Raw genomic sequence first — 23,898 nt, 5'->3', positions numbered from 1 at the left:
GGAGGTGGATTCACCAGTGTGGGATATCAGGCTGGGAATTTGTAGGATCCACTGATCTCTAGCTGTGAGAACTCGGGATAGCTATAGTTATATATTTCTCGTGGCATATCGGGTTAGGAGAGGTCATTAGGACTATGTAACATGAGCTTCTATGGAAAAATGTTGTGAACTGGTTGGAATCATTAATGAGATTTATGCAGTGGAAGAACACTGGATGTGAGAGTCAATGACAGCCCAGCGCACACCCAAGATACGCCCCAAATGGTGTTTCTGCCAGAAGTGTTTACAGCTGCAGTCATGCAGCAGATCAGACACCAAGCAGTGCCGTCCCTTAACCGTGTTGTGGCAGAGGGGTGGTGAGGAGGCAGTGGCTATGGAGTCTGTAGCCTTTAAGTACTGCAATGATTTTTTTTCCCCTGAAAGTGGAAATGTTATGAAAAAAAAAAAAAACAACAACGAGATTTGTATTATCTTTGTTTAGTTTCTTGAATTCTTGTGTGTAAGTGAGCAAACACAATGATACATACATCCGCTTGTTTCTAAGATTGTGATACCCTCTGCTGGCAAATATATGAATACTTAAAGCAAGAAGCTTTACGGTCAAAGCTGAGACATCCCCTGGACAAAATAGCTTTCCTTCTGACCAGGTGTTTTTCTCTTTCAATTGCAGTATTGTCAAAAGAGAAGCATTCAGGGTAGTCTATTGATTTTGACAATGTTTTCATGGAAAGTTTTGTGTTTTTTCTGGATGAGCTAAAATTGTTTAGAATTCTTCAGCGTTATGAGAATAACAGTACTTTTTTTTTTTTTTTTTGTGAAGTACTTTATTAGCCACATGCCCATTATGTTTCATACCTGGCACAGAAGCAGGTGATAACCTTCTTGGGTAAGCCTGCATGGCAATATGGTATTGATCACGATTCGTTTACTTACTGAAGGTATTTGGCAGCCAGGCTGCCCTGTTTTAATAGTTCCCTGAATTTCTGATGCTTTTTTTCCATCTTTGTTTTGCTCACATTTCTGCCTTATAATATAAAAACGTTGAAAGGTTTGGAACGGGCTGGCTAGGGCTGTAAGCCCAGAAGCAAACATGCTCATGCCATATCAAAGTCCCACCACTTTTAAGCTTCTTGAAAGGGAATGAATTGATTCCAGATCCTCAGGATGTGGCAAGCTGTGTTTAAAAAAAGTGTGTGCATTTATTATTTCAAGTCACTTCAATTACAACTGGCTTGATTCCTTCCACCCCCCATGTCACCCGATAATTTTATAACAGGCCTCTCTGAAGGAGCGATGGTCTCATCGTAGGCGTAGATCCACATCTGGCTTAGATAGCACAACTGGGCTATTCAGCCCTCCAACCCCAGCACCAGACTTTGCTGCTTGGAACACTGAGAAGTTCTTATGCACCTCATGGCTGCTGCAAAGAGCCCTCGGAACAAAGCAGTGACAGTCCTCTTCGTTGATCTCCTGGATGCTCTTCCACAGGTTTAGGTTGCTCAGGCTTGTGTGACTAAGCTGAGAGTTTTGGGTTGCTTTGTGCTTAATATCTCAAAGACCTTGACCGAGCACAAGGATGGAAACCACAGCCCTGGGAGTTTACTTTGGTTCCTTTTGTTGATGCTGAACAAATCACTCCAGCTCTGTAACAAAACCAGAGTAGTAACAGTTTATCGACTCATTGGAGGAGGATGCATTTTAATTAATTGGAATGCTATGTACAAATTCAGTATGCCTCCTGTGACTTTTTTTTGCTGTATACTGCAAACCAAGGGGACAGCCCATAGCCACCACCCATTCACAGTTCTGCCTAAAATCCTAAGTTCTTTGGCTCGCAGAATGAGCCCTTTGATTTCATTTATGAGTTTAAAAAGTTGTTCTTGAATGGAGTTCTTAGGAGTCACCAGCCCAGTGTGGGTGGGCGCATTCATTAGCGGCACGGAAGGAGGTTTCTCTGTAGGGCTCTTCAGAAGGCACAAGGCCGGGGACCACCAGCATGATCCCACGTGCAGGAATTTCCAACATCTGACCAGAGGCCTCCGCTTGTCTGGTTTGGATTTACATCAAGAGGCCAAAAACACAAGAACATTTAAATCATTAACTTACACGTGATTAAACGCCGTTCACCTCTTTCAGTAGCTGCATCACGCTGCGGTTCGGCGCGTGAGGTGGGAAATACCTCTCCCTGCACTGCATCTGTGTGTGTGCAGTAGGTATGCACCCATGGGCAGCGCTGGGAATGAAGCTGACCCTGACCACTGTGAAGCTGCTCTGACTCTACGGGGTTCCTCCTGCTGAGCAGAGAGCCAGACCCACAGCCTGTGTAGGTGCACCCATCGAAGTGCACCTGGAAAGCCATCCTGAAATCAGCAGGTTTGAAAAATCTACGTAGGATATAGGATGCTGCAGTAATAGATCTGTGGTGCAGGTCCTTTGTGGAATTGGAGCTGATGTGCACATGTCCTTCGTGTAGTTTCATGGGTCCTTGATGCTGTGGTCATCCCAATGAGCACAGACTGCTCTACTCAGCATCCACATCCAGAGGGGAGAAAACAGCTTTCCCCGAAGCTTCCTCTTGCGCAGTGGGGGAGGTCAGACTGGAACCATGACACAGCTCATCCCAACCCTAAAATCCTCCCGTCCCTTTCTGGGCCTAAAAGCTTCGCCCTCTGCTCAGCAAAGCTCTTGGCACAGCTCCTGTTGGCTTTAGTGGAGCAAAGTTAAAAAGTAGTGTGAATGCACTGAATGGATGAGGAGTTTCCTTTGACAGGAATGCGGGGTTGGACTCTAATTCAGGAGCAATGTTAATGCTTTACAATTTTTGCATAGTTTTTCAAGGTGCCATAGAAATATATAGGTATAAATGCGTGTCGTGTCTGTGTATCAAATTGCCATTCAGTTTTTTCCTTCTTCCTCTTCAGTTGCAGAATTTCCCTTTTCCACCACAAAATCCCACACCTGTCCAAACCTAGCATGAGCCATAATTTGTCCTACACTGAGATAATATTAAGTTTTCTCTGCCATGCAACCAGAAAGGACTAGAAATAGCTGTAAAAATCATTTTGGAGAAAAGGAGTTGCTTTGTGATGGGCTTTCTAGCTGTGGAGTGTCTTGGGATGACAGATCTTCAACTGTGGCATTTTGAAACACAAAAAAGCTATTTTAGAGCATTTTAAACAAGTCTTTATGGCTCCCTCAGAGCCGAGTAGTGACGGGCTCATGGCAACTGAAGTGCCTGGCAGCTTTACAAAACCAGGCCTAATATAAAAAATACCTAGTCTTAGAACATATGTAAGATAGGTTTTCTGCAACATTTGTGGCACATAAAACACCAAATACGTGTTGTCAAGTGTGATATAAAGATTTTATTGCCACTCATTTGGGATGACCCATATAACTCACTCATGATATGTTCATAAAACTGTTCTCCACTCTATTTATAAAAATACACATATAAGGTTCACTCAAAAAATGGTGATAGCTGTGTGTGAACTTGTTAAGTAGAGCAGTGAGCTGTACTCATCGTCCACCCTCAATTGCTTCATTGCCACTTTGCCCCATAATTAAAGACCAGCTCTAAAATGCTCAGAAAAAGCATTTTGTGGAAGTTTGCAGAGAAATAACTTTTTGAAAACCTCCCTCAGAATGATTCTGGCTGGAGGCCCAGAGCCATCAATCTTCTGCCTGGTGCCAGGGACAGGTTTCAGGGCTGATCTCTTCTGACCTGCCACAGCCAGGAGCTGAAATTGTATGCCATTGGAGGGAAGAGGTTTTCTGTTTTCTAAAATGACAATAAACCATTGTCTTAACCTCTGAAGTATGTACCTTACTAGGGGAATTTCTGAACTTTCCCATCGTTTAGGTTGGGATTTTTTTCCTTCTCAGGCCTTTTAACTTAATTTCACTATTTAGGCATGAAGATTTCCTGATGGAAGTGTGAAAAATACTAATTGAAATCAGTAGAACCTGAAAGCTCTCTGTAAGTCCAGATGTGGTCAGACTGCAGGAGCTCCAAGGCAGCACGTGGTGCTCCTGCACAGCATGCTGAGGTGCAGCCACTCCAGGAACAGTGCATATTCACCATTAATGCACTCACAGACATAACTTTCTGACGAGTCTGTGTCTGCAAGCCAGTGTTGCTTTGAAACCATTGCATGCCATATGGGGGGAGGAAAAAAAAATAAAATGTATATTTACAGACATATGAGACAGAGAATATGCAAAGTCCTAAAAACCAGTTGACCATGCTCTCAAGTCAGTGACTGTAATGATGCTCTCAAACAAGGGCACGGTCTGAGGCCTTTGCTGAACCAGGGCCTACGCACACAGGCCAGGCCTAGACTGAAATCCTTGCAAGGGGAACAGAAGTTGGCAGATGCTCTCCTTGAAGAAGGAACGATTTCCCCTGTGTGTTTGAAGATTCCTCCAAGTGCTGCTGGCTTCCCTGGGATGCTTTGTTCTGCTTCCCAGCCCAGCTCCTCGCTCACACACAGGAGCAGTAGCACAGCTGGAAGTGGATTAGAGCAAGCTGGCGGCAGCAGTCCTGGGAGGAATTAAGCTCCTCGCTGCTGGGATGGGAGGCCTAAATTACATTATTACTTAGGATTTGGTTTTAACTTTGTTGCTCTGCTGTTTCGCACGGGTGGGTAACTCCACTGGTTGCAACACACTTGGTGCATCTTAAGTGCGTGTCAAGAATGATGAAGTTATGGCCTAACTCAGTAGAACATGCAAATCTTACATGAGCAAACTGTAGGGCAGCTGAACTAGATGGCACCTGAAAAGATTCTACAATTTAAGGACCCAAGTGGTCCTACTGTCCCAAGAGGGCTGTCCCCAGGCTTTTATTTAGCACTGGTAGAGTGAGCTATCATATGACAGAGTCCAGGGACTGGCTCTTCATTGCACTGAAGTCCATTTTCAAAACATAGAGACTTCAAAGGGCAAAACATTGGTCCAGAATCTGTTTTTCCCAAAACATATTTTTTTTGTTTTATTCATGCAAATGTTCTTCATAAAATATTGGGAAGAGAAGAATGAGGCATAACTGAAAACCAGTGCTTCTAATTTTCTTTATTAGAGAGGATCTTAAATAATTGACATTTAGCTTGAAAACAGTGCTGGGAAAAAGGTGACAATGAGAATTAGAGACATAATTATTTCCTAAATCTCCCAATTTTGCTGATTGCAGAAAAAAAAAATCAAAATTTCACAGAGCTTGAGGCTGCAAGAAGCTTTGGGCGCAAAGCACAGCCCTGTCAGCTTTACTCATTCAGCAAATATGCTACTGTTTTGGTCCTGTAGAGGGTAAGTTCTTTTGCATTTAAGCAGAGAACAGGAAAAATGAAATGTCTTTTACTGCCCAGTGTCCCTCTAAGGAGGGAATGTTGAGTGAGAGGGGTTCAGGTGATGGCAATAGGCGGTCCGTATTCTACACTACAGAAGGAGAATCCCTAGTGACCCAGCCAGTCAAAACTGAAAGAAACTGGACCTTAACGTGGAGTCAAGATGCCATGAAACTTTGAGGAAGGCATCTGGTCAGCAGTGCTTTCTGCACTACTCCAAGCCATTGGTCTGCTTAACCCAACTGTTCTAGCAGACAAAGACCAGACAGCTACGGATAAGCCCCATAACACATCTGATTAGTTTTATGTTTGGGGAAAAGATATTGTGATCTTTGCAAACGTGTCAGGTCTTGAGATATGTGGTTTAATTACAGTTACTGTCTTAGCAAATTTTCTGTGTTGTTGAGGGTAGTACTGGCAATGCACCTCATTCCTTTTCCAAAACATCAGAGGTGATACCAGGGATTGAAAAGCACATGGCTGTGACCTGTCCATGCAGCTGTATCCCCCCAGCTCAATTTCTGCCAGTTCTGCCAGAACTGTATTAAAATTTGCCTTTTCCTGGTCCCTTTATAAATACTCAAAGCATGCCCCCTCTCCCTCCTCATTTATTCCCTGAACAGGCCATTGCTTTGGCAGTGTGGAAACTGCAATTTGTCCAGCTTCCAGCCTTTGGACCTCTCCATGCTTTTGTCATAAAGGCTGAAGAACTCCTCACACCTTACAGATGTTTTGTCCATTTGTGAGGAGCTGCACACACGAACCTCTTAGCCTTCTCTCGAATGCACTGAACAAATACACTTTTCAGGCCTGATGTTCTGCGGCTTGTTTCCCAGTCCTTGAGCACTACATTATTGTTCTCCTTTGGCCTCTCACTTGGGAATTTCCAAAGCCTTTTTTAACAGGGGACTCCAGAACTGGGAGAAATGTTCTTAATGTATTGTCACAACAGGGCTATTGCAACAGAGGAAGTATGACCTTCCTGCTACTGCTTGGGATTTTTTTATGCATCTAAACATAATTATAACCCTTTTTGCTGGTGCTCCTTTTAGAATGCTGAAGTCAAGGCATAATTATGATGATCCTTAAGTCATTTGATGGGGCTTAAAACCAAAAATGTCAAAAGCAGAGAAACAGTGGATAACAATTGCAACTTTAGTCATTTGTAAATCTCATTGTTTCTTTTTTCTTTTTTTTTTTTTTAATTTCAATTCCCTCCCATGTCTTCACTGCTGTTTAAGTGAAAGAACTTGAAGTCAATAGAGTGCAATTGGGATGATTCTGTTGTCTGAAAAGCTGACTTGTTTTCCGTGATATGTCTAGCGTTGAAATGAATTGGTGTTAAAGATGGGACCGTTTCCCTTTGCTGAGGCACAGAACACCAGGGGTCCCCACCGCACTGTCTCTGAGCCCAGCGGCGCTCACCGCGCTCTAACTTTGCTCTTATTTTAAAGCAGAAGCACGCAGTTTGTTTTGCTTTGTCAGTCCCCAGATCATCAGGTTTGTTCTTTGCAAATAAAACAAAACCGTACACACGGAGTAAACACGTAGCAGCTTGGCAGTGGAGATACTGGAATGCTAATCTCACACTCTAATGGTATGGCTTAATATTGTGCAGGGCTTTCATTTATATGTTTTTACATATGTTATTTTATGTTATTACATTTTCTTCAGGGTTCTGATGCAAATCAGCTGCTGTTTGCCTGCAGTTGTGTCAGGGACATGTGCACTAGACTAGAGCAGTAGTGGTCAAGTTGAGGCCCCTAGGGACAAAGAAAAGATGTCTGTGCTGCTGCACACAGTTCCAGTGATTTGTGAAATGCAGGCAAAGTGCTGGGGCATTGGTAGGCCACTAGTTTTACATTCGGTTGCTTCCTGCCCTCGGGTCACTGTGGCTCCTAGGAGAGTTGGAAATAAACCTTGCATTTGGTGTCATTCTAACACCTGGGTTTTCTTCTTACAAAACTGATTTGAGGGTGTTCCAGTTTCACTCTTTGTGATGAAAGTTACAAGTATTGCATTTATTTTTTGCCTCCATTGTAAAACAGACAAGAAGGAAGGAAGAAAATTGATATTTAGCCTGAAACTAGAACCAAATCAAAACAAACTTTCTAGATGCTATGAATTGTTTTATTTTCTTCTTAAAGTCATTATCGATACACCTGTTTCACTGGGGTTGATTTGGGAGTTGGATAGATGGTATCACAAAAATACGATACCTCTTTTTGTTATAGACAATTTCCCTCTGACCTGAAACATAAATCTACCTCCAAAGGAAAGTTCCATTTACCTTAAAATACAAACTAACACTGGAAGAACTTCCCTTACAGGTGCCCATCTTTTGTCAATACCTATAACGGAGCCTTGGGCAACCAGGTTGGACTAGAAACCTAACATTTAGGTTAGCCAAAGTTAGACATGATGAGTCCTGCTCATAAGTAACTCAATAGATTTTCAGTGTGTCTGCTGAGATTGCTTTGGTTATCTAACTGCTGTATGTCCCTCTGAGACCTGGCTGCAGTGCTCTAAGGTTTAGCAACTCCTTTTCTCTCTGTGGAAAGGCACAGAGCATGTGCACCAATGTTTCTTGAAAATATATACTTATTTATGTTTGGTTATTCTCTGTGTACACAACTAGAGATTCATTCAGTCAGTGAAAGCAGACAGATTGCAGCTTTTCAGTGTTGTTGCATAGGCATTTACCTTTATTGTGGGAGCACGTTCAGGTCTCTGTTCAAGTGAATATCAAATAATTTGTCTTTAATAGCAGAGTTGATTCAGTCCAGAAACTCCCTTTGGCTTGGAGTTGGGTATCTGAATGGTTGGATGCATGGGAGACACACCTCCCTTCTTTTTGTAGGGACTAACCATCGTTTGCCCCTCGATGCGGATTGTCCTTAGAGCCAGGGATCTTACAAGGCAGAAATACTCCTGGAAGTTGGATGTTGCACTGCTCAAATTGGCAATGTACTTTCACACCTTTGGGGTGTGAAGCCTGAGTATCTAATAAAAAAGGGGAAATGTTACCCTACAACACTTAGATGAACTGTGGAAATATATTTAAAGGGTGGGGTTCATCTCTCCTGACTTCACCTTCCTGACTGTTAGGTGTCTAGCCTGAGCTTGTCCTTTAGGTTTCACCTGTAGTTCCTGCTGTGGGAGGGCACATGTGCAGCCAGCTGCCACTGGGGGTCTCTGGCAGTGGGAAGGAGCCGCCCTCCTGAGATGCTCAGTCTCTCTGAGCAGGAGCCCATACAACCAGCTGAGACAAGACACCTGTCTTTTAAACGGCTGAACACAGGCATTCAAGGCAGCACTCTGGTCTCAAGGGTTGTATCAAAATCACAAACGGGTCAGCATGTAATACAGGGGCAGTAACACGTACTGCTCTGCTGCATGAGAAGGATTAATCCATTCAGATTAAAGTTACAGTATTATGTTGAGCCTGACTAAAAAAAGTGAGCAGGACGTAGAAAAATAGAATGAAAATATGGATCCTTGGTCTTTAATCAGACTGTCTGACTGCTAGAATATTATTTTCTTACCTTAAATTGCAGTTTCTTAGCTGGTTTCCTTCTCCTACCAGAAAACAGTATTGGGTCTCATATAATATCAAACTCTGTGAATCTGGAAGTGATCAGGAAAGGTGGTTTGTTTTTCTAAAGTAGAAATAAATCTCAGATTGTTTGTGTGAGACTGCGAATATTTATGTACTGTTCCCCCTCTTCCCTCATTGCATATTTCACCAAGTTCATTTGCGTGTGTTATGGGATAAATCTTACTGGAGGGCAATAGAAGAAAGCAGTAAAAAAGGGAAAGCAGCCATTAGTTGCCCAGGGCTGCAGTAGCAACTGTTGCTCAGTTTTGTGCATGGATTGCTGTTGGTTGAACTTTTCTGGTCCTGATGATTCAGAAACGTGTGGTCCTACTAATTCTGTGTGATACTGAGGTCAGACAGTGGTTTCAGATGGTATACCAAAGCCATTGTGTTGCTGTACTTCAGTGACTTTAAATTCTTGTCACGTGCTTTCAGTGACATGAAGAGGGCTGTATCTATCTTCCTTTGGCTTGGAAAAATTTTGTGATAAAATGTTGATGTGAGAAAAAAATAGCATGGAAGGTTCAGGTGGCTGTCCTGAATTATGGGCAAATTTCGAAGGTTATCAAAATTTTAAAAGTGTGAAAATCATAGAATCATAGAATAGCTCAGGGAGGAAAAGACCTTCAAGATCATCGAGTCCAACAACAACCCAACCATCCTACCCCAACTCTAACAGCCCTCCACTAAATCACGGCCCTGAATGATTGAGTATCTTAAGTATGACTTAACCAAATAACCTAAACACTTCTTTTCTTATACGTTTGTTTGGAAAGTTTATGTTACTTTGCTTTAGGATAATTTTAAAAATGTGAACATTTTTTGCTCTCTTTTATCTTAAATAGTTTTAAAACACAATTTGACCAAGGAATCAATTACTCCTACTGCTTTTATTGTGTCCTCAGTGCTTTGCATAGAATCATAGGATCATAGAATGGCCTGGGTTGCAAAGGTCCACGATGCTCATCCAGTTCCAACCCCCTGCTGTGTGCAGGGTCACCCACCAGCAGCCCGGGCTGCCCAGAGCCACATCCAGCCTGGCCTTGAACGCCTGCAGGGATGGGGCATCCACAGCCTCCTTGGGCAACCTGTTCCAGTGCCTCACCACCCTCAGGGTGGGCATCTCTTCTTATATCAAGTACAATCCTCATCCTGCAGATGGTTCCACTCAGACTCACAGAACAGGATAAATCTCACCTTGTTTTAGGTATTTAAGATCTAAGTACCCGGTTTGCCTATTCTCAAAGGAATATTTTCAAAAAAAGTGAGGCTCCTCTGGTGGTAGTTCAGCTTTTCCTAGGGTACTATTTTAGGATGGAATGATCTGCCTTCCGGTGGCTCTTTCAGGCCACAGAGATTGGTGTTTATGTGCTTTGTTTGCTTTGCTGTTTCTCCTCATCCCAGTGTGAAACAAGGAAGGAAATATTTGAGTTCAAGGAAGGGGAAGAAGAGTCCTTGTCTGACCTCTGTAAATGCTGTGGGTGTGGACAGTCTGAATCAGTTTTACTTTTTCCAAACCATTTTTCTTTTACTACTTTCTAGTTACTTTCCACTTTGCTTCAGCCTTATTTGACCCATAGGAAACAGATGGAAACGACCTCCAATGCTGGGAGTTTTATGGCTGGTATTATGCAGGAGGTCAGATGAACTGATTTTGGCTTTAAAAGCTTCTGGAGAAATCCTAAGCCCACTGAAGTCAACAGCATAACTTCAGTATGGCCAGGATTTCATTCTAAATACCTACTAATGAATCTTAGAATCTGGCCCTTGACTTGCAGGGTCTCTCCATGTGTTACATTTTCCAATGTTTTGTTCTGTTGTGGTATAAATGTTTCAAGACAGAATGATTTCTCTTTGTCCCTGGGAAATAGTGGCTCAGGCTAATAGTTTAGGGAAGTTTTTGCTTGAAAAGTTGAATAACAGAGCCAAAATCTTGTCTTGGTTGAACTGGAGTAAATATGGAATAGCTTGTTGACGATGTGGAGTTACACCTCTTTTATGTCAGTGTAACTGAGAGCACAATTTTGCCGATTATTAGCTTTTGTTACATTATTTGTATTTCTGTGCATGTCACAATTTGTTAATCTCATTGTTCAACATCAAGTAACCTTATGCTGAACACAGAGTGTCATTATGAATTAGGTATCGTTGGCTAAATTGAACCTCACCCCATGCAACTGACAGATGGTAATACATTCATTAAGTGTTCTGTGGTTGCTTTGTTATTGGCTTCTAACTCAGAATTCCTAAGGAAAGTTGTATAAAAGTATAGTTTTGAATAGGGAAGGAATATCGCAAAGAACTCGTGAGATATTTTTACTGGTATCATTCACTGTTGGTGGGAGCACACAACAGGCTGTGATTGATGTTAGTTGTCTTTGCCTAAATAGCCAAGAATACAGCTGTGAAGCCTGAGAGATGATTCCACCATGGATTTAAATATATATGAATAGAACTTGTTGGAATATGAAGTTATATTAAATATATCAGTATGGAGGCAATAATAGTTCTGATGCCTTTGTGCTCAGTGATTTCTCTGGACAGATAGCTTGTGTGAGTTCAGATGTCTGCAGATCTTGCATTGAAAACCTGATGACAGGAATCCTCATAGAGGGCTGGGCCACATTTGGGTTCTCTAAGTTCATACTGCAAGTCTGCAGGGTGGGAAAGCAATCGGAGGTGGAAATTTCAAAAGCAGCACAGAGCAACATTCTCAGGCATAGTTCCACTTGGTGTTGTAATACTGAATACTCCACCCTGACATTACCAACACAATGCGAGGCTATTAGATGCTTCAGGAAAAGTTCTCCATACAACTGACTTAAAGTCATGCAAACCAAGTGCAGTAGAGAACTATAGAGGAAGCTCAGTGTGTTTAATTCAAAACAATTCCTTTAATTTATACACTTAAGGAAGATCAATTCCAATGACTGACATGCAATTGAGCTCCTGCTCGTATCAACAAATGTGTTATTTAATGATGTTACCATGAGGATAAGTTATAAAGGGCAATAGCTGTGTAACAACTTTTAAAATTTATTGTGGGTAGTATGTTGCCAAATGGAAAATTACACCTTTTAGTTGGTCACATCTTTTTAAATATCTTCATTCAGTCTATTGTTGTGTCTGGTATTCACAATGCCCTAGTGAGTGCATGCTGCTCCCTGTGCTCTCAACAGAGACAACATATCCAGTCATCCAGATTTTCACAAAATAGCCATACTGTGGGGGGTTCAGAGGTGATACAAGGTGGTGATCTGTGACAGCCAGCACAGCTTCACTGCATCTTCAAGATCATGGCTTTGCCAAGGGAGACTACTTCACCAGTCTGATGGCCTTCTATGTTGAAGTGATGACATCAGTAGATAAAGGGAGGATGACTGCTGTCATCTATGTGGACTTGTGCAAGGCTTTGGACGTGATCCTGCACCACATCCTTATCTCTAAATTGGAGAGAGATGGATTTGAGAGATAGACTATTGAGCGGATAAAGAATTGATGGAATGTTTGTAGCCAGAGAGCTGCTGTCAGTGGCTCTATGTCCAGGTGGAGGCCGGTGATGAGCAGTGTCCCCAAGGAGTCTGTCTTGGGACCAGTACTCTTCAACATCTTTATCAGTGACATAGACAGTGGGATTGAGTGCACCTTCAGCAACTTTAATGCTGACATCAAGTTCAGTGGTGCAGCTGACACAAAAGAAGGGAGGGATGTCATCCAGAGGGACCTGGAGACGCTCTAAAAGTGATCACAAGAGAATCTAAGGTACTGGGGTTGAGAATCACAGATACAAGTACAGACTGTGAGAAGAACTCATAGAAAGGAGCACTGCAGAGAAGGACTTGGGGGTCTTGATGGATAAAAAGCTGAACGTGAGCCAGCAATGTGTCCTTATAGATCAGAAGGCCAATAGTACTGTGGGCTCCATCAGCAGAGGGGTGGCAGTGGGCAGGGAGGACTGTCCCCTGTGCTCTGCCCCTTGTAAGGCCGCAGTGCTGCGTCCAGGCCTGGGGCCACCAGCACAGCAGGGATGTGGGGCTGTGGGAGCGGGGCCAGAGGAGGGCCAGGAGGATGCTGAGAGGGCTGGAGAACCTCTCTGTGGAGAAAGGCTGAGGAGCTGGGGGTGTTCAGCTTGGAGAAGGGAAGGCTGTGGGGAGGCCTCACTGCGGCCTTCCAGGGATGAGGAGCTCATAAGCAGGAGGGGGAGTGACTTTTTACATGGTCTGATAGTGATGGGACAGCATGGAGTGGCTTTAAACTAAAAGGATGGAGATTTTGGTCAGATGCTAGGAATACATTCTGTCCTCAGAAGTGATGAGACCCTGGCAGTGCTGCCCAGAGCTGTGGTGCCCATCCCTGGAGGTACCCGAGGCCATGGATGGGCCGTGGGCAGCCTGGACTGGGGGCACCCAGCCCATGGCAGAGGGGGGGACTGCATGATCTTTTAAGGTCTTTCCAACCCAACCCATTCCATGATTCTGTGAAGAGCTTCTTCTGCTTGGTTTGATCTGTAATATGAGCCCAGACAACAGGTCACTCAGCAAGGGTTCCAGAACCTTCAGAGCTGTAGGTTTTTCTGAGAATGTTGTTTCTTAGTCTCTGCTCGTATTTTTTTATTGTTAATGGATTTTCTTAAATATCGACAAGATAAGAGAGCAAATGAGAGAGTTAATTTTTTAAGGTGTTTACCCATGGTTTCAGCCTTCTGTGATGATCCACTAAAATTATTTATAGAAAGTGAAACAGTCCAACAGGAAAGCCATACAGATTCCTCTGTATTCCACTGGTGGGATTTTATCTGGGAGATCTGGTTTGAGCACCTTGAACAGGCATTTGAAGCTCAGCCTTCCACTTTCCAGAAAAATTATCTCCCTGCAACATACAAAATATATACAAAATACAAAATACAAAATACAATTCTTCTCACACTTATTTATTTTTTTAAAAATGATTTTAAAAGAAATTAAAAGTAGCCTTGTGCAACTAAGCTCTATATGAAATTGTAATTTTAGGTTTTTAATTCTCTTGACTTTTCAGAATTCCATCATTGGTCAGTTGGAAGAAAGACAGTTCTTCCTTATTCACTGCTCCTCTCTTTCCTGACTGTTCTGGGAGCTTTACTAGTACCAGAGGAGTATTAATTAATCAGGGTCTGAATTAGTGGTTCAGTTTCTGATGATCAGAATCTGAAGTGGTCCCACCTTATAGTGACTTCAGTGGGAGATCTTGGGATCCCTTGGATCCCAGCAGAGCCTGGAGTGAGGTCTCAGACATGTTGAACCCTGAACATATGCTTATTTCTGGCCTAAAGCAGTTGCATGCAAGCGCCAAATGAATTCAGATAGATGTTTTTTCCACTGTCACACATAGGCTCCACTCCAGGCATTGTTTTTGAGACAACCGTGACGCACTTTGGTGTATCAGTTAGAAAAGAAAACAACACATCCCTAATAAGTTCCAGAAAAACTTACATAAATGTGTGTCACCTGCTGCTCCTGCCTTTGTAAACACGTGCAGCTGACCCATGGGCACAAGGCAGCTCGTGCACCACTTCCACTGGCAGTATTGCACGGATCCCTCAAAGAGCTATAGGTCTCACTGGGTAAATGGGATGCTGGAAAATAGTCAGCGTTCAGCCAATTTTCTAAAATCCAAATGAGCAAAATTGGATTAAATCACAGTAATTTGATTCCATTGTCTCTAGACAAATTCATTGCAAGAGAATAGAGTGTGACCAAGAGACAGAGAGCTCTCCATTCAGCAGGTGTGATGGGTCAAACCAAGGAGAGATTGCTAAACCTCCCAAGCGTTGCCACGTGGGGTAGCATTGCACAGCAGGAAATCACCACCCTTCGGCAGAAGCCGTGTGGCAGAGCACAGCTGCAGATGATTAAAGGCACCACTGCCGGGATCTGACAGCAGAATGTCAGTGTCAAAATTCAATTTAAATTGATTAAATAAGGGATGGCAACGCTTTTGTTTTATGGATGGCAGCACTTCAGTCGCTTTAGATGCTCTGCTTTCAGAAATAAAATTCTTTCCCTCCCTGCTCCGTTTGCTGGGATGTTTTCAGTTGGATCGCAGTCACTCCTCCAGTCAATCAATTAAGCCAGGATTTGCCACTGTGTCTGAGAGTCAGCCACAACAGAGCTGCTACAGTTCCCTGGTGCTTGGCCAAGAGGCTTCAGAGGGAGCAAGGCATCAGGTGGCTTAATCCATCCTCCACCACTGGCACGAGGCTTAATGGATGTCAGGGCCGCGGAGAAGTCACGTTCCGTGGAGCTCAGCTCCTGCTCTTTCCATGGCCCTGTGCACACCGCCCATCCCTCCGTGCCAGCAGCACAGCGGAGCCAGCAGAGCTGCAGGTGCCAGGGCTGTGCTGCACAGGATGATCGCTGCTGCCTGTTGAAGCTCGCGCTCTGCTCCATAAATGCATTTATCTCCCGAGGCTTTGTAGTGCCACGCCATGTGAGTAACCTGACACACTGAGCAGTCTCCCTGAAGTTAAATGGCAGTAAGTTACTCAGAGATAAAAGATCTTACAGGATTAGGCCTTAAACGCTGATTCCAGGCCAGATCTGCAGCAGGTATAAATCACCGCAGGTAATTTTCACCAGCTGAAATTCTGGCCCGAAGCCCGTGAGTCATGTTGTTATTTTTTCACATTGTAAATTCTCGCTGTTTCTTATTTATATTGCTTTAGCACTGTGAGGCACTTGTCAGGGGCCAGGACCACATCGTGCTTGTCGCCCTTCAGAGATGCCAAAAGATCCTTCTTGCCCTGGAGGCTCTGCAGTTCAAATAACATGCAAATGTGTGTACAGTCATCCAGTTTTCTATAAGTACATTGTTGCAATCAAATTTTTCTACTAACCTGCAGGTAAAGCTTAAGAACACAAAGTCTGTGCCCCAGGTTGATGTTTTCAAGTGAAAACTTTGCACTTTGCTTTGCGCCATGTCTAAGCGGAATCTTAAATCTTCAGTTCCTTGAAGCCAGCAGCAGTGTGGGACAAGGTCTTCCACAGTTGAAGGCCCAAGACTTATCTCCACTGCGGCACTCCATCTGAGACATGTCAGAATGAGAATCTGCACCTCAATGAACCTGAAGAAAGAATCACTCTTAAGAATCTTAACAGTGGCTGAATATCTCACCTGTTCTGAGTAGCTTTGAATTTTGATTTTGTTACATTGCTTTTGTTTAATAGCCATGGACAGTGAATGTTTCTAAATAATTCTTTCTGGCCACTCACTCTTTACTTTTTGACACAGCCCTTGAAAGAGGTTTGGTGAAGGCTCTGAAGAAGCTGGATGACTATCTGAGAACCCCTCTGCCAGAGGAGATTGATGCAAACAGCACTGAAGAAGAGAAGGTGTCCAAACGCAAGTTTCTGGATGGAGATGACCTCACCCTTGCTGACTGCAACCTTCTGCCCAAACTCCATGTTGTCAAGGTAAAAGATGTCATGTGATGGACAAAGAAGACTTATTTGATAGGGAAGTGCTCTGGTTCAAACTTTTTGAGTGTTTGTGCTACATGGTAGGCTAACACACACGTATTTACCCACTCCCTCTCATGGATAAGCAAATGAGTGATATATGAAATGCATAGAGTGAAGTCCCTTCCATTGCTCCAACAGCCAAGTGTCAAGCCAACAGGCTGTTCAGCAGAGGTATCTTAAGTGTTAAGGAAACAGGGTTTGACACACATTCTTCTGTATTTCCTGCAAGTTAACTTAAACCATTTTGTATTTAGTACATGGGAAAATTGTCCCATTAGTAGTCAGTAGCAAAGACAGTGTTAAGATTTGGGTGTCCTTTCTCTTTGCTTTTACACTGCTGCTGGTAAAAGTCATCTTTCATATTAATTACTTCCCATTATTCTTAAGAGAGGTGTCAAAACTTCAGTCGGTTCCCATCCACTTGTGACATAAGAGAGACAGTCTGTCTTTGGGGGCAGTATTTGTTCCAGCTGGTGTTTCACACAGAGAAGTTAACAAATCAATGTCACAGCTGAGGTCCAGGATTAAAGATATACGGTGGTTGCTGGTACACAGCAAACGATGTGCATCATCTTGACTTCTAAATATTTCATTTATTTAATTTATTGGATTGCATCTTTCTTTAGAAGAAAGCAAGTACCTGGCAGACCCTGGCAAGCAAGAAAACTAGTAATTAAACCAAGACATGCATCTAATTTGGCTCTGTGAGCCAAAACATAAACTGAGCCTAGGAGCTGAAGGCACACATGCAGTAAGATAGATAAAAGTGTATAACTCACCAGGTAAGAACTGCAATTACATCCTCACAACTTTAGCTCTTTCTTTGTCTCATCTTGATTGGTGACTTTGGATTCACACATTGCAAAATCAAATGGTTCCTGTTTCACTGTGACAAAATGAAAGAAGTCAAAAGAGAACTAAAATATTTCTCAGACAAGCATAACCACAGGATATTATCTGAAAAGCATTTTACAGATGTAAGAAAAGGGTAAATTATTAAAGAGTTTTTCACATGATGAAAGATGTGTGCTGGAAATTGTGAAAATCTTGACTTGAGTTACCCAGCAGGTTTTATCTTCCCCATGTGTGTGTGAAACATCACTGAAGGCAAGAATGCTTAATTAAATGCAGTTTAAGACAGGATGAAGCGTTACATATACCAAGTGGATCCTGGTAATAAAAGCAAATCAAATCATAGTCATTTCTGAGAACATGACTGTCCTGCGAAAGCTGAGATGAAAAACAGCTCTACCATGTGCTTTTAAAATAAAGGGGAACTCTGTGCCACATATGTATGTAATTTATGCTCAGGAACAATTTTATACTGTCAGAAAAATTAGAGATTGGAAGCACTCATCAAATCAGCTAATCCGTCCCTTCCTATCAGCTAGTTCATTCTGTCACCACAGGATTATTCTATATGGTATGTTCTTACAGGGAAACTGAAATGTCCCAATCCAGCAAGCTGCTTAACCAACCAGCTAGCTTTAAACACAGATTAGTCCCTTGGACTTCAATGGGACCATACAGGTGCTTAAAATTAAGTACGCACTTAAATATTTTGCTGAATAAGGGCCTGAACATTTTTAGAAATTGAGAATTTCCCTTGATGGACAATTTCCGAGTCTAGCAAGTCTTGAAATAACCATTTTCTTTCCCCAGTTTATGCTAATAGTCCTGTTTCTAATGTCTGCTAAATCATCTTGGTTCCTCGATCATGGTACCCATACCATGCCAAATCTTTCCTTTGTGAGAACAAGGACACAGCCTTCCAACAGCTGTAGGCAGTTATGTCTTCTGACTTTGTTGGCCAAATTAAATATATTACATATGTTAAAAAAAATAAAAATGGTAAATATATAATATAATATGTTGAATATGATACTCAGTTTTAAAATGCATTATATATTGACTGTTACTAATGCCTTTCCACTAAATCTATATATTTTTCATTCAGCTATAAGATCTCTGATTTTGCATCTCTGTGTTAAGAAGTGATGTGCATAGGACTGGTGGAAAACACCAGAAAATAGTAGTAAAATTAATGAGCTTTAGGTGCCTTAAAATGCACAATTTAGTGATGGTTGCCAGGCAATTTTATTGAAGTGCCCTTAGGCCAGATAGTGCCCTTGCAAGATGTGGGATCACCATTGGGCCTTTTCAAGCTTTTCTATTCTAAGTCGAAGTGTCCCCAAGAATTTAAAAGAAAATGGAATTATAGAATGGTTTGGGTTGGAAGGGATGTTTTAAGGTCGTGGGCAGAGACATATTTCACTAGGCCAGGTTACTCAAAGCCCTGTCCAGCCCAATACTTCAAATGATGGAATCCACAGTTCCTCTGGACAACCTGTTCTAGTGTCCGACCACCCACTTGTCTCCTTTGCTGTTAATTATACTACAAGAAAGAGTAAGAAGCTCTCTGAAATGCCATTGGGGGATGTATCACCAACAAGTGCTTTCTTTTTTTTCCTCTTTTTTCTTTGGTTTAGATTGTTGCAAAGAAATACCGCAACTTCGAGTTCCCAACAGAGATGACGGGGCTGTGGCGGTACCTGAAGAACGCGTATGCCAGGGATGAGTTCACTAACACCTGTGCAGCAGACAAAGAAATTGAGCAAGCCTATGCGGATGTGGCCAAACGGCTCAGCAAGTCCTAACTGACCCCAGCAGTGTCTCGGCATCCCTGGCAGATTCCTGTTTTACGGACTCTTCTCCTTGTTGCCTTAAGATATACCTTATCATTTTGCTATCTGGTTGGCATCCCTATGATTTCACCTGTTCAGGAGTATTTGTCAGGGACAAACATGCTTCTCCCTGGAGGAAGGAGAAGGCAGCTCTAGTGTAGGGGGTGGAGACCCTTTGAAATCTGAACCTACGATCTGACACAACTAGTATTACTCATAATCAGTATTGGAAATGACTCCGCTGTATTAGTTTCTTGTTTTGTGTTGGGGCATATCACCACCTGTTTTCTTTGGAGTTCTAACAGTAGTATGTTAGCTTAAATTTCAAGCAAGTCAGTCAGGAACACATAGAAATGCTTCTTCTGCTGGTTATTTCAAGGGCGCTTTGTTTTCCCGTTGCTATTGAAACCTGTGAGGAAGGAACAAAATTTGTGAGAGAGGCAAAAGGAAAGACTTTGACCCTAGAGGAGTAACGCTCTTAGCAGTTATATTTTTAAACGTCTCTGAAAGCATTTTCTGTCTTAGAAGGCCCAAGAATTTGTAGGACATTTATTTTTAACTTGGCAGAAGAGGGGAAAGCCTAAGCAAATATGTCGGACTTGCAGATGCTCCTTTGCATAACATTTGTGTGATGCTGCTGGATCTAGAGGTGTAAAGCAAAAGAGAGTGAATGGGCAATTGAACAGGAAGCCCTTGGAAGAGGCTAAAGCCAAAATGCCCAGTGGATCTGACAGTTGGGAGAGACAGCAGTAATGGTCTTCTTCTGGCTGGTCCCACAGCCAGAACTGGCACAGCTAACCAAACCATGCAGAACATTGTCATCCTGGCTCTGTGGCTGCCAGTTCCTTTCTGCTGCTATCCTGGGAAGCGTGGCTAGGCAGGAACAAGCTGGTGTGCATTCAGTGGGGGAAGCACTTTCCTTGCTTTGGTCTCCAGATGGGTTGCCTTCAGGCAGCCATCATCCTGCCCAGGGAGCAGCATGCTCTGAGGAGGGGACAGGCTGGGACAGAGAGACCCATTTCCAGCCCAAAAGCTGGTGAGCAGGTGAGGAGGAAGCCTGCGTGCTGCCTTAGTCCTGCTCTCCCAAGGTTTTCACCAGTCCAGGTTAAATGATTCAGGATTGTTTTCTGAAACCGATTATTTCATTCAATCCGGAACATCTGCCTGACACGATTTGCTTTAAAGTAGTGATCATGTGCACATGACTTTAGTAAATCCAGAATGACAGCCCTTTTGCATAAAACTCACATGTATGATGGTGAACGTGAAATGTTTCGGTTTGGGACTATTTGAACACAAACAAAAGCTGAGCTCTTGGCTGGCATGGCTATACTTGTGCTCAGGGCTGAGCCCTGACTGAGGGGAGCCTGGGGGCAGTGGGCTGAGGCCAGGGGAACCCTGCAGTGAGCTGTCTGCAGCCTGAGAGCCAAGAGATGGATCCACAGCCATCGCTGCATGACAGTGATGAATATCTGATGGGATTTTTCCCCTTTTCACGCTCACCCAGCTGGGAGCAGGATACAGTTTGCTTGTTGTTGACTATTGTTTCGCATGCAGTCATCAGTTTGTTTTGAGCTTTCCAAAACCTCAGAACTCCCAGGCCTTCCCCTGGAAGGGGCTATGTTAGAAGTGGCTGGATTGGGGGGCAAAGGCTGCATGAAATCAGCTGGCTCGGAGGGCGCTGATAGCAGCCAGCAAAGCCTCAGGAGCTTAGCAGTGTCTGCACAGGCACATGTGGCTCGTTAAAAAAAAACAAAAAAAAAACAAAAAAAAAACAAAAAAAAAACACTTCTTCATGAGTTTGGAATTACTTGTGATTTTATTTTATTTTATTTTTTAATTTTAGAGGTTGCTGCGATTATTTATTTATTTATTCTGATCCACTCGGTCCTTTCTGCCTGCCTTTTGCTTTTGGTTTGCGCTCAGCGCGCTGCTCAGGATGGTATTAGCAGCACTGTGTGATCTCATTTGTTAGGGAGAAGCCTGCTGTGTGATGAACAGCCTCTGGACTGGATTTTGGCTGGCAGCATCCCTTGGCCAGGAGCAGCTTTTTGCAGTTGCTGTTGGCCAGGTTTGCACGCAGTTGGTGGCATAGTGGAAGTGATCTTGGAATGAAGGTGCAGAGGCAGATGCAGCTCTTGTTCTCTGCTCACTGTGGCTAGCTTCTTACAGAAGGCAGAACTCACCTGCAGCTGAGTGGGGTGAGTGAGGCAATTGGGGTCTGCCCTGATTTTGGCCATCTCTGAACCTTCATTCCTAATCCCATGCTTCTACCTGTTCTACCTGTCTGACTTTGGCTTTTCTAGAAGAGGACTAAATCACCATCATTTGGTCTCAGCACGCCACAAGTTGCATCTGTTTCTCAAAAAATGATGTTTAGAAATGGGTGGGCTCATAGCAAAAGGAGAATGAGCTGTTGGTGCAATGAGTTTTTGGTTAGATGTTCTTAAAATCCTTTATCGACTTGATTAGAAAACGGAAAGCCCCCAAGCTACCTTCCTTTTAATTGGCAATACAAAATCAAAATATTTTCACTTTCTGAGCAACACTGCAAAGAGAAATAAAAATCTGGACAAAATGTATTGATAGATATGAGAAGGAATAAGAGGAAAGAAATGAAACTGGTTTTCCATCAGCTGTAGTGCCCATTCTAGGGGAATCCACATCTTGCTCTGCATCCTAACTGCATTTTGTTCATCACTCTGTTATAGGCTGATTCAAGATCATGGAGAGGTTCGAGCATTGCCTGACCTTTGGGTTTGCAGGTTCATGCTGTCAGGTCTGTAACTTCCGCTCACCTTTGTGCTTTTTGGCTTCAGCCATAGGCAAAAGCAGGAAACACTGGAAATCCTATATAGAAAAGTTTGAGTTTGAGTCCTACATTTACTGAATTTGAGCTCAGTATTCCTGACTCAGGATCCATCACCATTGAGATTTTAAGGGGCTCCAGACTCCTTTAGGCAGGGTATTTTCAGTGACCTTCCATTGTATTTAGAATTATAAGTAATAAATATTAATCATACAGGATTGTATGTCTACATTGGCAAGGCAGCATTTCTGAAAAGAATCTAAGTGACAAGACAGACATTGCAGATTTACAATAACTTTGTTCATAAATTTTTTGCAAGATGTAAAGAAAGACATACTGCAGAGGGGGAAGAAGCCAACAATGTGGATTTAATCATCTACATTTCAGAAATGCAGACCAAATGTCTGTAAAGATGTCCATTTCATCCAAACATTTCTTAGATATTTATTTCAAAGCTCCCTGTTCAGTCAATCCAACACTCCATTCATATTGGGACTAATATTGATTTCTCTTCTATTACCAGCGATACGGGAGTGTTAAAGGATCCCATATACAAGTTACTCTTGTTTTTTGTTAGACTTTTTCAGTTGCCAAGAGGTCATCTTGCTATGCAGGTAAGACCAAGGGAGCGTCTGTTTCGGGACTGCTTAAAAGAAAGCTTCTGACAAACATTTTTTCCACCAGAAAGAATCTTGTAAAGGTATTTCTTTATCAGGAGTGTTGTGGACTATTGAGCTGTGGGTTACAAGCTCTTCTCCTACGTTTGCATTAGCTGAAAACCACCGCCAGGGAGGAATTACGGTCTGTATTGCAAAGAAGCTAGACATCTTTGTTTCCTGCCATGTTGTGCAGAGCAGTACTTTTGAGTATGTATTTATTTTATTTTGACCCCCAGACAGCTTTTCTCATCCCCTGTACCCACAGAAAGTCAGCTCCAGGTTACCCATAACCATTCTTCCATCCTTCAGTGCCAATTCAGCAGAGTGCCCATGGATGGGCACACAGAGAAGGGCATTTTAGGGCAACCCATTGACCTGGTGGGATGGCAACCAAAGGTCATTGCTTCCAGCAGGGATCCCACCATCGTCCCAGCTGAAAAAGTGAGGAACAAAGAGAGTCCCTCTTTCTGAAGTGACCATGTTTGGCTCACCGCTGAGTTTGGGGTATTGCTAAAATGTAGGGGTTGGAAATCTCACTCTTTGAAACCTAAGGGCACATGGAAGCACACACTTTGTAAAATGAATTGGTGTTTCAAACAGGGAAGTAAACCCAAAGCCCATTGTCTTCATTCACTTGTATTCTTTTAGGCACTGGGAAGTTTGCAGTGGTTTATTATTCTGCTAGATATATTCTTGAATAGCTTTTCATATTAAGAAATATTTTCCAGTAAGATTTTTGCCTTTCTACTCAATCTTTCAACTCTTCATTTATTTTGATGTGTGCAATGACCAAATGATTCCAGAGGAGGCAGGAAAGCTGGGAGGCTCGTACTTGTTGAGAAATTGAAGGAGGTAATGATTTTTTGGAGAAAACAGTGTTCAAAGCATTTTTTTTAACAATCTGTCTTTTCATCTGGGATACTTTAACCAAAAGTGATGCTCTGTTTAGTCTGGGCTGTGATTTTCAGCTGGGACCTGGAACAGTCACCGTGTTCAAGGTGGCTTTGCTGAGAGGTTTCCCCCAGATACATAGGGATGTTCCCTCTTGGTCACAAAATGACCCATTTCCTTGGTCAGGATCTTCTGGTCTATATTGGTGCTAAATTACCACACTCCATTAACTTTGTGCTGGGCAGTGAAAACGGGTCCTACCACCTCCTCTCCTCTTCTGTGCAGGGAAAGAAAAGATCAGTGACCTGTTTTACTTCCTTGTCCCACATCCCAAGCAACACTCCAGCCCCAACGGAGCACAGGGCCCTGCCCAACATTGGTATCCAATACCTGAAGACCCCCACATCCCTCACCTG

At 42.9% G+C, this 23,898-nt stretch overlaps 1 protein-coding gene across 2 annotated transcripts in view; it reads left to right on the top strand.

The window, feature by feature from the left end:
• Positions 1-20,890, top strand: part of CLIC5 (CLIC family member 5) — a 49,967-nt gene extending 29,077 nt beyond the window's left edge. For both annotated transcript variants that reach the window (XM_031604940.2, XM_031604939.2), the window contains exons 5-6: positions 16,210-16,391; positions 18,929-20,890. In XM_031604940.2, the coding sequence (XP_031460800.1) occupies positions 16,210-16,391; positions 18,929-19,096 (350 nt within the window). In that variant the 3' untranslated portion in view covers positions 19,097-20,890. The remainder of the gene's footprint in view (positions 1-16,209; positions 16,392-18,928) is intronic.
• The last annotated feature ends 3,008 nt before the right edge of the window (positions 20,891-23,898 follow it).

This window comes from Phasianus colchicus, chromosome 2 (genome assembly GCF_987193195.1).
Source record: "Phasianus colchicus chromosome 2, bPhaCol1.hap1.1, whole genome shotgun sequence".
Taxonomy (NCBI): Eukaryota; Metazoa; Chordata; class Aves; order Galliformes; family Phasianidae; genus Phasianus; species Phasianus colchicus.
The sequence above is the reverse complement of the archived record's forward strand: the minus strand, read 5'-3'. Positions and strand labels throughout refer to the sequence as shown.